Genomic DNA, 13761 nt, shown 5'->3' on the forward strand with positions numbered 1-13761 from the left:
GAATGTCTGAGTCTTAATGGTCTGACTGTAAGTGTGTGGTTTACACATTTTTTCTGTTTAGTTAATAACTGTTTTGACAGCCTGTATTGTTTGTTTCCTACAGTGCCACAGAGTCTGTCTGTAACAGCCTTATAAGGCTTTCTCTTCCTTCTGTAAATCTTTATCAAAAACTTTAATAAAAGATTTACCTCTTATTCATCTCTAAAATCTTTCATGGTATCAGTCTTCTAAGGAAGATCTTGATTCTTTTATCTTTTGATCCAAGATTTCTAAACTTTCCGCTGCAAATTCTACTACGGCTTAAAAATTCTGGCATCAAACTCTGAAAAAAAAATTTATATCATTATCATATGATTTCTAGATCTACATTCTTTTCCAAGATTTGATTTAATTCTTATACTTCTCTTAATAATGATGTCTTCTACATCTTCTTCATTACCTTTTCAGAATATCACCAATTTTGTTTCTGTAAAACTCAGAGAAGATGGTTCAAACTACCTCATCTGGAAAAATCAATTTGAATCAATTCTCATCACCACAGATTTATATGAGTTTGTTGATGGAACAATAGCTAAACCACATGAAACAATAGATCTTGATGGAGATATTTTTTCGAATCCGATGTTTCTTAATTGGCGTAAGATGAATCGATTTATAATGTCATGTTTGAATGCAACATTTGATGAAACGATTTCTCGTTGGATTATTGGCTTTTCTTCTGCAGGAGAGATTTGGGTTTATTTGGAGCGCAAATTCATTCAGAAATTCTCAGCAAAGAAATCTCTTCTGGGAAGTCAACTCCATTTGATCAAGAAAGGTACTAATAGCATTTCAGTTTATTTTGATAATTTGAAGGTCATTACTGATTCACTTGCTGCAATAGGAGAAATTGTTGATGAGTCTGATATTGTCATGTATGCTCTCATGGGATTAGGGAAAGAGTATAGACAGTTTGTTATTTCTGCTCATAATAGAGAGACTGAATTTTCTTTGCAAGAACTTGTCTCAAGATTACTACATCATGAGCAATGGCTCCAAGCAGAGAATATTGAGTCTTCTTCACTTCTTCATTCTCAGAGTTCTGCTTACTATACTAAGCATCATAATTCTCATGGTGCATCTACTTCAAAGTCTCAGTCTAATTCTAAGTGTGTATCTACTTCAAAGTCTCAACCTGAGAATCATCAAGATAAGACTATTGTACATGATTTTAGTGAACTAGAATGTCAAATCTGTAAGAAGACGGGACACACAACAAACAGATGTCATTTTAGGTATATCCCTAATAAAGCCTCAAATAATACCAAAAAGGACAAGTCTGCTTTTGGGGGTTCTTCCAATACACTTCAATAGGCTTTTTCCTCAATTCAAGTTAATTATGTTTCAGTGTCTAGCTCAGATCAAAATGTTGCTTCAGTCTGGTTACCTGATTCTGGTGCCACTAGTCATTTGACTAAAGATCTACATCTATTGGGAAATACAAAATTATATGATGGTACAGATAAAGTGATGGTAGGAGATGGTACATTGTTTCCCATTGAGAAAACAGGCAATGTTATTCTTGACACCAATTCAAGTCAATTTCATCTTGATGATGTTTTGTATGTGCCTACTATCAAGCAAAATTTGTTGTCAGTTGCCAAGTTTACCAAGGATAACAAGGTCTCGGTGGAGTTTTTTGATTGGAGTTATGAAATCAAATGTGTGAAGACAAGAAAAATTCTGGCTGAAGGAAAAATTAAGAATAATTTGTATCCTATGGAGGGTCTTACTTCTTTTGCTTTAACTGCAAGTACAATATCATCAACTACTTCTATCTAGCACAATAGATTGGGTCATACATCTGATTTGGTTCTCAAAAAGATTGCAAGTATTGCTTCTCTTCCAGCTCTGACTGCCACTGGTTGTTTGTGTGAAGCCTGTCAACAAGGTAAAAATAATAAACTACCATTTTATGATTCCAAAAGAACTACTTCTTCTCCACTACATTTGGTGCATTGTGATATTTGGGGTCCAGCTCCAGTTGTGTCATCTTTAGGATTTAAGTATTATATCTTGTTTGTGGAGACTATTCAAGATATCACTGGATTTATCCTTTGAAAAGTAGAGTTGATAGTCTGTCATGTTTTCAACATTTTAAAGCTACTTCAGAGAATATTTTATCTTCTTCTATAAAATTCTTTCAATGTGATAATGCTCTGGAGTTAGTAAAAGGTCAGTTCAAGGATTTTCTGGATCAAAGTGGGATAGTCTTAAGAGCTTCTTGTCCTCATATTCATCAGCAAAATGGCTTGGCAGAAAGGAAGCACAAACATATTACAGAAATGGGTAATACTTTATCCTTTCAAGCTTCTCTCCCAAAGCATTTATGGTATGACTCCTTTTTGACTGCAACTTACATTATCAATAGACTTCCTACTAAAGTTTTACACTTTCAATCTCCATATGAAGTCTTATTCAACACATTACCATATTACTCTTTCTTTAGAGTCTTTGGGTGTTGTTGCTACCCAAATTTAGAACCTTATAGAGCTGATAAGTTGAGTCCTAAGTCTGCCAAGTGTGTGTTTTTGGGTTACAGTCCCATTCATAAAGGATATAAATGTTATGATATGACTAGCAAGAAGACATATATTTCTTTTCATGTTAATTTTGATGAAGATCACTTTCCATTTGCTGATACTTCTACAACATCACCTATTTCAGACACTATTACTTCTTCAAATGAAACTTCTACAACATCATCTACTTCTGACACTATTACTTCTTCAAATGATACTTTTATACCTTCTACTGCTCCATTTTCTACTATTCATACTAGATCCAAAGCTGGGATTTCAAAGTCAAAACCACTACCTTCTGATTTTGTTTCACATTGTATGATCAAGTATCATATTCATGCTGCTTTTCAAGCTTCTATATCAGATTTAGTGGAACCAAAAACTTTCAAGACTGCAGTTAAACATCCTGAATGGTTAAAAGCAATGCAGGATGAGTACTTAGCTTTGCTTGAGAATGGTACTTGGATTTTAGTACCATATGATCCATCTTATAATGTACTTGGAAATAAATGGGTCTATAAGATTAAGTTGAGAGAAGATGGTAGTATTGAAAGGTTTAAGGCTAGACTTGTAGCAAAAGGCTATAATCAGCTTGATGGAGTAGACTTTTTTGAGACATTTAGTCTTGTGGTGAAAGCAACTACTGTCAGGGTTATTCTTACATTGGAAATCTCAAGAAAGTGGTCTATTAGGCAATTAGACATCAGCAATGCTTTTTTACATGGTTTTCTTGATGAAGATGTCTACATGATACAGCCTAAAGGTTTTGAAGATGCTCAACATCCAGACTATGTATGCAATCTTAAGAAAATTTTATATGGACTCAAACAGGCACCTAGAGCCTGGTTTGAGAGACTTTGTGGCTCCTTGATAGAATTTGGTTTCTCCAAATCAGAATGTGATCATTGTATGTTTCTTTATCAAATTGTAACAAAAATGGATGTGATCTTACTATATGTTGATGATATTATTCTGACAAGTTCTTCTTCAACACTGGGTGATCAGATAATTTCTTTTCTCATGAATATCTACCTAGTAAAAGATTTGGGCCCTTTACATTATTTCTTGGGAATAAAAGCCACCTTTCAGAACAACTCTCAACAACTGATGCTGACACAAAAAAAAAAATACACACTGGAATTATTACAGAAATATGATCTTCTGAATTGTAAACCCTCAAAAACACCAGTTACAAAGGGTCCAAGATTGTCTATATTTACTGGTGTGTTCTCTTGTCAGATGCTACTGAATATATAAGAATGGTAGGGGCTCTACAATGACAAGACCTGACATCTGTTACAGTGTGAATTATGTTGCACAGTTCATGCAGTCTCCAGCTGATAAACATTTACTGCTGGTGAAAAGAATACTTAGGTACTTGAAGGGTACTATTGGGACTGGAGTTTTGCTCTCAGCTGGTGATATTAGTTATATCTCTGCATACTCTGATTCAGATTGGGCAGGGTGTCCAGATACAAGAAGATCTACTTCTGGAATGTGTGTCTTCTTAGGATCATCTTTAGTGTAATGGTCTTCAAAGAAACAACCTACTATATCCAAATCTTCAGCAGAAGCAGAATACAAGTTTCTAGCTCTTGCTGCAGCTGAGGTAGTATGGCTTTCTTTTCTCTTAACTGAGATGGATGTCTCTATCAATATGCCATTTACCTTGTTCTGTGATAATGTGTTTACAAATAGTTTAGCTACCAATCCAGTGTTTCATGCCAGAACAAAACACATTGAGATTGACTACCATTTCATTAGAGAATTAGTCAGTTCTGGTTTTCTGGAGGTCAGCTATGTTTCTTCTGCAAATCAGTTAGCTGATCTTTTTACAAAGGGATTAGTTCATTGTGTGTTTCTATCTTTGGCTGGCAAGCTGCTTTGCTTACATAAGTATCAGCTTGAGGGGGGATGTCAAGATTCAGATTGTGTGAAGCTTACTGTGTCTGAGTCTTAATGGTCTGACTGTAAGTGTGTGGTTTACACACTTTTTATGTTTAGTTAATAAATGTTTTGACAGCCTGTATGGTTTGTTTCCTACAGTGTCACAGAGTCTCTCTGTAACAGCCTTATAAGGCTTTCTCTTCCTTCTGTAAATCTTTATCAAAAACTTTAATAAAAGATTTACCTCTTATTCATCTCTAAAATCTTTCACCTGGAAAAATAAGATCTTTCCTTTCTTGGTAAAAGCGAGTGGAATAAGATCAATTCCTCTTTCAACTTGCACAGTACACTCCTTTTTCCAAGAACAATATCCATTTTGTTGCACGCTTATGTCATTGTTCTTTTTTAATAACCATATGTCAACATGTGTTCTCTCTCTTGCCGAGTATCTATAATGAACAAGACATAAGCAGTCTCCAAGTACAAAAAGTTTCATATAATCAGAATACGAACTGCCTTCTACAAGAGGTGGTGAAGCTATCTGGTGGAATTCCTCATTGGCTAAGTTGAAGGCAACGGTCTTTGATGCATAATCCAGCCAACGTATTTCTCCGTTTACAAGAACACCTTTCGAATACTGACATTCATTATGAAAAAACGGGTAGGGGATTTCTTTTTCCTCCGTCCATTTATTACTCTCATTGACAAGTATGAACACCTGAAAACAACATGTATTACCTTTGTGGTAGATTCTAACAACTTTGTATTCATCAGTTGATGGACTGTAACCGAACCCACTCATCATATCACGTGCACCAATTTTCTCTTCAACGGTGTAGTTGCAGGAAATCCTACACTACACCCCTCATATAATTTCATTATTAATCAACTCATTTTTAGGTTTACACTTTTAATTTTATTGATCAATCTTTGAATGTTCTTACAAGAAAAGATAAAGAAATCAAGAATGATCTCTGCTCTAGATTTTCTCTCTCCTATTTACTTGTTTTTTACTCAAAATATATCTCTCCCCTTTCTTTACAACTTAAACGACTATTTATAGGGAAATACATAGTGGATGATAGCTAATCTGTCCTTTATTTTCGGGTATGATCTGCGACATTCTTGGAACCTTACAAATATTAATTTCGCAAGCTCTCTAATTTTCGCAGGACTATCACATCTTTCTCGTGATCTTAGCTGACGTCATTTATTATATTCTTCCTGAAATTGTTCTGCGACGCTGTTGTATTGTGTTGTTGATAATTTCGCTGAAATATTGTCGTTGCGAGATTCTGATCCTACATCTTGGCTCTTCTCATATCTTTTCTGCGAAGTAGAGAATGATGTGAGAAATGTCGCGGCTGTTCTCCTCTTCATATTCTGCATTTATCACACGTATTCTTTCTTCCATCTATTTCTTGACACGTCTTTTGTAATTGTTGCTTTTTAACCGCTTATATCTTTCCGTATTAATCGTGTTTATTTTCTCGAGGAGAAATTCCCTCTATATATATTCCTTCTCACTCTCTTTTTCTTTCTTTTTATTTTCTCTGCAACTTCGTCGTACTTCTGCAAATTCCATTATTGCAACTTTTCTTCTTTCTTTTTCAATCTTTTTAAGTTCTTTTTCATCTTCATACTATTTCTTATGCATATCTTCATCGTTCGTAATTTTCTTCGAAACAATCTCCCTGCTATTGTTTTCCATGGATTCATCAAGGTTAGTTTTATTTTTTCTTCTTTATGGGTTTTGTTGAAATTGATCTTGTTTATTACCTTATTTGATGTTGTTTATGTGATTCACATACTCTTGTTACTTCAGCAAAAGTGCCTCCAACACTAGATCTACAGTTCAGAACCCTAACATTCCCAAATTGCAGCATAAGGTTGTTGCGCATAAAAGAAAGTCTCCGAATGAGAAGGTAGTAAGAAACATTATCCTTTTCTAATAACAATATTGTTGCCTCTATTTCTTATCTGGATTATAATTCGCAGGGTGATAAAGATGTCAATAAACCTCTCAAGAAATCTCGCCACCTTAAAACTGTTCCAACTTTTGTTCCCTTCCACTTACTCATCTCTTCTAAATCTCCTGCGACATCTTCGCAAGATAAACCTTTATCTCCAATTCGCGCAAAAGATGCCTCAGACTTCATTTCTTCAGCTGGCCTTTCAATGATTGAAACCCCCCTTGTTGATCCTTCTGTGAACGAAACCTCTTCTCTTCCCATTGAGAATGTTTCTCAACCTTCTATCACTACCAGTTCTCTACCTAAGTCTCTTCCTCTTTCGAAAGAAACCGTGGAAGGGATAGATATTGCATTCAAAGTTTTATCTGAAGTCCTGAATGATGTCAAGAAGTCTTCTATTGATCCTATCAAGTCTAATGTTTGCGAAATTCTGAGCAAGCATTTAGGTTCTGACAGAGCTGCTTCGCAGACAGCTTTGGAAAAAGAATGTAATGCTCTTCGTCTCGAAAATCAAAAGTTTCGGAATGTTTTGCTGGATCGTGACAATCTTCGCAAGAAGAATGATGAATTGAGAGGTATGATTTTCTTATCTGTGTCTTTAATTTGCCTTTTTAATGGTTTTATCCTTCCCATATTTAATTATCCTTGAAATCCCTCTTTCGCATGTTAAGCTTTAAACCAGAAACGAATAATGGAGAGATATCAATTTGAATCTGTTGTTGAAGAAGCCCGTGTTGATAAAGAAATCTTGATGGATCAATATAACCAATTAGATAACCTCTATTCATATTCTCTTGATCATATAAATAATCTTACCAATGAAAATACCCAATTAGTTCAAAGACAAGATTTATTAAGTAATGTAGTATCTCGCCTTTCTTATTCTTTAACTAAAGCTAATTTAGGGATGGAAACTTTATCAGATGAGAATAAAACCTTAACTCAGGAGAAGCGAACTTATTTAAACAAGATGGCGATATCTTCGCAACAACTTAGTATTCTTCAAAAAGTATGTGATGACCAAGAGCAATCTCTTCGCTCTTTGAGAAATGAACTTAAAGAATTAACAGAGTCATCTATCACTGAAAGAGATACACTCATTCAAGGTAGAATAGCTTTAATTGTAAAGTGAATCAGCTTAAAGAACAATATTCCAAATTAGAAGAATCTTATTCTTCTCTTGCGAAGAAAAATGCCTTTCTTATTTCTAAAGAGAAAAATCTTCAATCTCGACTTAGAGGTTTAGTTGGAGATAAATTTGATGACGCAATGGACCGTTGGGAGAATAGTTGTCTGTCCTTGATTCAACACCTTATTTCCCAAAAGGAAGGTAGTCATAATAGTTTGACCGCCTTAATTATCTTTTCCTTGTCATATATTTCTGAGTTCTTCATCTTAATGAAATTTTGTATTCTATCTTTCACAGAGTCTGAGAAGAATCTTCATTCTTCCATTTCTGTTTTGGAGGCTAAATATGCCAAAATTCACAAAGAAAATGCATTGCTCGTCTCTCCCCTTACTGGTTCTCGCGACCGAGCAGAAAGAAGACTTGATTATCTTGCTTATTTTAAGGATATTCAAGATAGGAATCATCAGAGAGCACTTCTTCGTCAAGTTCATCTTCGGGCTGAAGTCCTTGTAAATGACATTTTATTGTTCAAATCTCTTCCTCCTACATCAATTGAACCTTTAGAAGTAGATGATGATGAATTTCCTCGTCGTGCTGATAGTGATTATGATTACGAAAGCGGTGCAGAGGATAATTTCTTGGAAGATGAAGAAGAAATTCCTTCTAAAGAAGCACCTGCTGGTGTTAATCAAAATGAAAAAGAAATTTCTCCTGAAGAAGTAATTGCTAGCGATAATCAAGATGCTAGTCAAGGCGAATATCAGAACCGAAATGAAGGAGAAGCTTGCGATAATGAGAATATTGGCGAAAATTTTCTGTTATCTCCTTCTACTAGAATTAATACTGAAGCTTGAGCTTCTTATCTAGCTTTGTCTTCTTGAACTGTCTTATTTTTATCACTTTTGCGAGTTATATTTTTCAACCAACTTTGGAATCAACTTTTCCTTTTAATATTTTGTTGATGAGAAAGATAATGCTTCTTGTGTATTGATTCTCATACTTGCCTCTCATTATCTTTCTTGCAAAAAATAATCTGTTACGAATACTTATAAATATTTTGTTTTATCATGTGGTCTTATTTTTCCTTCCTAATTAAAGGTCTTATTATGCCACCTCTTGTCATTGCGACAAAATCGCAGGACGTCCTTGCACTTTCATGCAAAAACCCATTGATCTTGCCTTAAATTTTTCTTTTGTATTATGACCTCTTCAGGAATGTTGCGACAATATGACAGGCCTAAATATTCTTGCGAAAATAAATCCCCATGACATTGCCGTCTTGCGACAAAATTGCAGGACGTCTTCGCACTTTCATGCGAAAACCCATTGATCTCGTCTTATCTTTTTCTTTTGTGTTATTGCCTCTTCAGGATTGTTGCACAAATATGACAAGCCTTAATATTCTTGCGAATAGAAAGCCTCATGACATTTGCGTCTTAAGACACTTATCAGCTCCCTAATGGAGGTTCCCGCCCTTATCTTCCCCCTGGTTTCCCCTTCAATGAGGCGTACTTCTACCATACAAGGTTAGCTCCTCCCATCCAGTCTTAACAACAACCAGTTGTTTTCGCAGCCTCTTATCCCTTTTACATATAGGGTTTATGGTTACGAGACTGCACCCTAAGTGGGGTTTTCTTCGCGTCGAGTGCAGTATAATCCAAGACTTGTCAAGAATGGCAAGGTACGATTCAAACGTCCCTGACACTCTTGATTCAACCGTGTACCTCGGCGTCTTGATCAGATCTGCACTCCTTGGGAGAGTCCTTATTACCTTAGTCGCCCAACCCAAGTCATATGCTTAAGCTGAGAATCCAAGGTGCCTCTCCCGGATGGGCTTTATTGACCCCAAATCTCCATGACTTAGGTTCCGGTGGCGGTGTAGACTTTCCCTGAGCCATCCAACAGGTACCCCCTAATATGACGTACTTTAGGTCTTACATTTTCCTCTTGCGAAATTTTATTCGCGAACTAGGGTGTACGCCATAAAGGTTCGCCCCTTTCTTTTATGTCATTATTTTATGATTATCTCTGCGAAAATTTCGCACATCATGATCTTGTTTTGATATGAGTAGTCTTGCAATTATTCTTTGAGAATCCATAACTTCTCAAAGCTTCTTACAGATAATATCTTTTTAAGTACAACTTGTTCCATGGTCTGTCTAGTCTATCACCAACATCTCTACCTTCTGGATCCATTAATCTATAAGCTCCTGTTCCAACTATCTCTTTAATGATGTAAGGTCCATCCCATTTTTTCGCTAATTTTCCACCATTTTCTCGCTGATATATTGGTGTCTCTCGCAGAACTAAATATCATGGTTGAAATTCGCGTATTTTGACACGTTTATTATATTCTCGCGCTAATCTTTGCTGATAATTCTCCATATGTTGTAAATCTTTTTCTCTTTTTTCTTCTAATTCATCAAGTTTATTTAAAATCAAGCCCGCACTAAGATTTTTCTCCCAAGCTTCACTTTTTGTTGTCGGAATAACAACTTCTGTTGGTAACACCGCTTCAACTCCGTATGTTAAACAAAAAGGTGACATTCCAGTGGCTTCTCTTCTAGTTGTACTATAAGCCCATACTGCATTATGTACTTGTTCGCACCATGCTCTGTGATGTCCTTCCAATTTCTTCTTTAATATATCTGCAATTGTTTTGTTTGTTGCTTCTACCTGCCCATTAGCTTGTGGATACAAAGGAGTAGAATTTCCACATTTTATCTTGAATGCATTAAGCAGCATTTCTATATTTTGTCCTTCAAATTGTTTCCCATTATCAGATACCAACTGTGCAGGAATTCCGAATCTGCAAATGATATTTTCGAATATGAATGTAAAGATATCTTTGTCGCGAATATGTTGTACTGCCTTCACTTCTGTCCATTTTGTGAAATAATCGGTTGCGACTATTAAATATCTTCTTTGTCCATAACCTGGTAAAAATGGTCCCACAATATCTAAGCCCCACTTTTCAAAAGGCCACACACTAGTTGAAGATGATAGTGGTCCTCCAGGTGCATGTATTTTCTTTCCATGTCGCTGACAATCTTCGCAACGTCTTGATATTCGTTTTGCATCTTCGTGCATGTATGGCCAGTAATAACCTTGCATTTTTGCTCTATGTGCCAAAGATCTTCCTCCGCTATGATTGCCAGCATCCCCACTATATAACATTTTTAGCACTTTTTCTCCTTCCTCTCGTGTCAAACATCTGAGTGATGGTGCGTTAAAGGATTTTCGGTATAGCAACCCATCTCTTAATTCATAATTCGTTGCACGGTTTTTTTACTTGTGTGTTTCCAATCTATTTCTTGGTGTTTCTCCTTTCGCCAAATATGCATGAAGTTCCATTCTCCAGTCTGCGATATTATTCATTTGTTCTTCTTCTTCATTGTCTATTATCATCACATCCACGTCTTCTTCTTCTTTATTGATTGATGGTGACAGAAGTGTTTTTATTTTTATGCATCTCGCAGTTGGATCTGTCATCATGCTTGAGATGAAAGCAAATGCGTTTGCGAGTCTGTTATTCTTTCTTGAAATGTGCCTCCATTTTATTTTTGGGATTCTCGCTGACAATTCTTCAACCAGCTTCTTGTATTTCTTCAAGGATGGTTCATTTGCAGTATACTCTCCCTTTATTTGGCGAATAACTAGTTGCGAAACACTAGTGATCCTGGAATTTTCTAGTTTCATTTCTATTGCGAATTTGAAGGCATGTATCAGCTTCATATTCTGTTTCATTATTAGTGGATGCAAATTCCAATATGAATGAAAAAGCCATCTTTATTCCTTTTGGCTAAATTAAAACAATTCCAACTCCATTTCCTTCTTCATTTGATGATCCATCTACCAATATCGCCCATCTATTTGGTTATGTTTCGGTTCATACGCTATGCCAAACAAGAAGCTGTTGGAGGACGGGTGATTCTTTTCTTGTATCACTCAGATGTTCTTGTTATGCTAATACATTTACTAGCATTGAATACTACTTCTTATTTTTGTGTCAACTTTTTAGGCAGCTATAGTGGATTTTAGCCATAAGCGACTTATTAGAGCAAGTCTTACGGTGGAAGAGTTCCATCTTCCACGCCACCTCAGCATTTGGAACCGTGGATGGAAATGCAAGTGTAGTGTTGAAATCGTGAAAACGCTATTTTTAATAGCGCTAAAAAAACGCTATTCTTAATAGCGCTAAAAAACGTTATTAAGAATAGCGTTTTTTTCTCAGCCGTTATATTTCAACAACTCATCCTAAATCTACGGACAAAAAAAAACGTTATTCTTAATAGCGTTTTTTTAACACTATTCTTATTGGCGTTCAGATGGATTCCACAAACCCTTCCACAAAACGGTGGAACCTTGCTTGGATTTTTTATGGAAAACCCCAACTTGGAAGCCATTAGACTTGACATTCCATGATTTTTCCACACTTGGAATAGGTTGAATTCCACCGTAGGACTTGCTCTTATCAACAATGTTTCATTTTCTTTTACTACCATCATTGAGGCACATTTTTTAGGTCATCCAAATATTTTATAGAATACTGGAAATACTAAGCAAAACGAAACGATTACATACATTAAGAAAAGAAGGAAAAAAAATCATAATTAAATAAGCAAGAACATTTTTCAGCCATCAATCAGTTTACTTCGCCATATATTTCAGTCTTCTCCTACAGTTTTGGACACCAAGTGCTTTCAGGGAAACAAAGCTGTTAATGTGATGAGCTTCGTGATAAGATTCCAAATCGGCTTTATCATTATTTTCATCCTTACTAAGTTTCTCAAGTATGGCAGTTTCTGGGTCGTAACAAGAGACAAATCTATGATCCTGCCAAAATAAAACTTTGCCTTTCTTGGTGAAAGCGAGTGGAATAAGACTTCTAGTCTCGGCGTACACAGTAAACTCCTTGTCCAACTACAAGTTCCACTTTGTTGCACATTCATGTCATTGTTATTTTTTAACAACCATATGTCGACATGTTCATTTTTCTCCCTTGTGGCTGGTATACGATTAACAAGACATAACCAGTCTCCAAACGCACAAAGTCTCTTATCATCATATCCACTACGTTCTACAAAAGGTGGTGAAGCTACATCGCGGAATTCCTCATCGGCTAAGCTGAAGGCAACAATCTTTGATGCCTGCTCCAGCCAATATCTCTCTCCATTTACAAGAATACCTGTTGAATATCGAAAACAATTCTCAAACCGGTTCGGGATTTCTTTTTCGTCTGTCCATTTACGACTCTCATTACCAAGAATATACACCTGAAAGCACCATGCAGTATGAACAGATTTTTTGTAGATTCTAACAACTTTATACTCATCAGTCGAAGGACTGTAACCAAATCCACTCGCCATTTTATGTGTACCAACTCCACTTACGTATCTAGGAAGATAAACATATTCTAGGGTGACGGGGTTACATATGTGTATAGGGTCATTCAGTCGATGGTGGCGCACAGTAGAACAAATCAACCCATTGCATGAACCAATCATGGTGAGATATGTCTTCTTAATGGGAGGAATGTTGATCGTTTTATTTTTAATTTCGTAAAACTTCTTCTTAAAATTCACATCATATTCAACGTAGTGAAGTCTGCAGTCATCAGATTTGTTGCCAAGTTCTTCCAACGAAAGGAACCCCGACTGAAAAGTCTCACATGTATCAGATGAAAGATCTTGATGAGTGTCATTCTCGTCAAAATTTTGCAACAATAACTTGCGGCAAGCAAGGCGACTTCGAGCAAAGGATGGATTCTTAACTAGATTTCGCCATGTTCTGCAAACAAGTTTGCAATCTAAAACTGAATCAACATCTAAACGAGAAAATATATTCAATGAAATATCTGATGGAAGATCGTCCATACCCATATTGCACCAAAACTTTCAACTTCCAATTCAATGACGAAGCCAAGAAACCGAACCGAGATGGGCTAACACAAAAAAGAAAGAAAAAACATAATGGATTAAGATCACACAAAAAAATAATTCAAAGAAACGAATAAGAAAAAGAAGAATGGTGCACGTACCAACGAAGATACAGTAATGGCTATATATTGAGCTTACAGCATCCTGTGTACCAGTACTTCAACTAGTTCCTTAGAATCCCAAACCCTTTGATTGTTTTTAGCTTAAACGGGAGAGAAGTACTTATACGGTGTTGGTGGTCTTTAAGTCTTCAATAGAGGGTATGGGAACTT

The 13761-nt window shown here is 36.0% G+C and overlaps 2 protein-coding genes across 2 annotated transcripts; both read right to left on the reverse strand.

The window, feature by feature from the left end:
• Positions 1–4695: 4695 nt before the first annotated feature.
• On the reverse strand, positions 4696–5250 carry LOC113351904 (putative F-box protein At3g16210). The gene has a single exon (XM_026595811.1). The coding sequence runs from the start codon at positions 5248–5250 to the stop codon at positions 4696–4698; it is 555 nt and encodes a 184-aa protein (XP_026451596.1).
• A 6950-nt stretch (positions 5251–12200) lies between these two features.
• LOC113351905 (F-box protein At3g07870-like) lies at positions 12201–13432 on the reverse strand. The gene is made up of 2 exons (XM_026595812.1): positions 12575–13432; positions 12201–12473 (listed from the first exon to the last, which is right to left on the reverse strand). The coding sequence occupies exons 1-2, from the start codon at positions 13430–13432 to the stop codon at positions 12201–12203; spliced, it is 1131 nt and encodes a 376-aa protein (XP_026451597.1).
• Between the last annotated feature and the right edge of the window lie 329 nt (positions 13433–13761).

The sequence above is a fragment of the Papaver somniferum genome, chromosome 2, assembly GCF_003573695.1.
Source record: "Papaver somniferum cultivar HN1 chromosome 2, ASM357369v1, whole genome shotgun sequence".
NCBI classification, from domain to species: domain Eukaryota; kingdom Viridiplantae; phylum Streptophyta; class Magnoliopsida; order Ranunculales; family Papaveraceae; genus Papaver; species Papaver somniferum.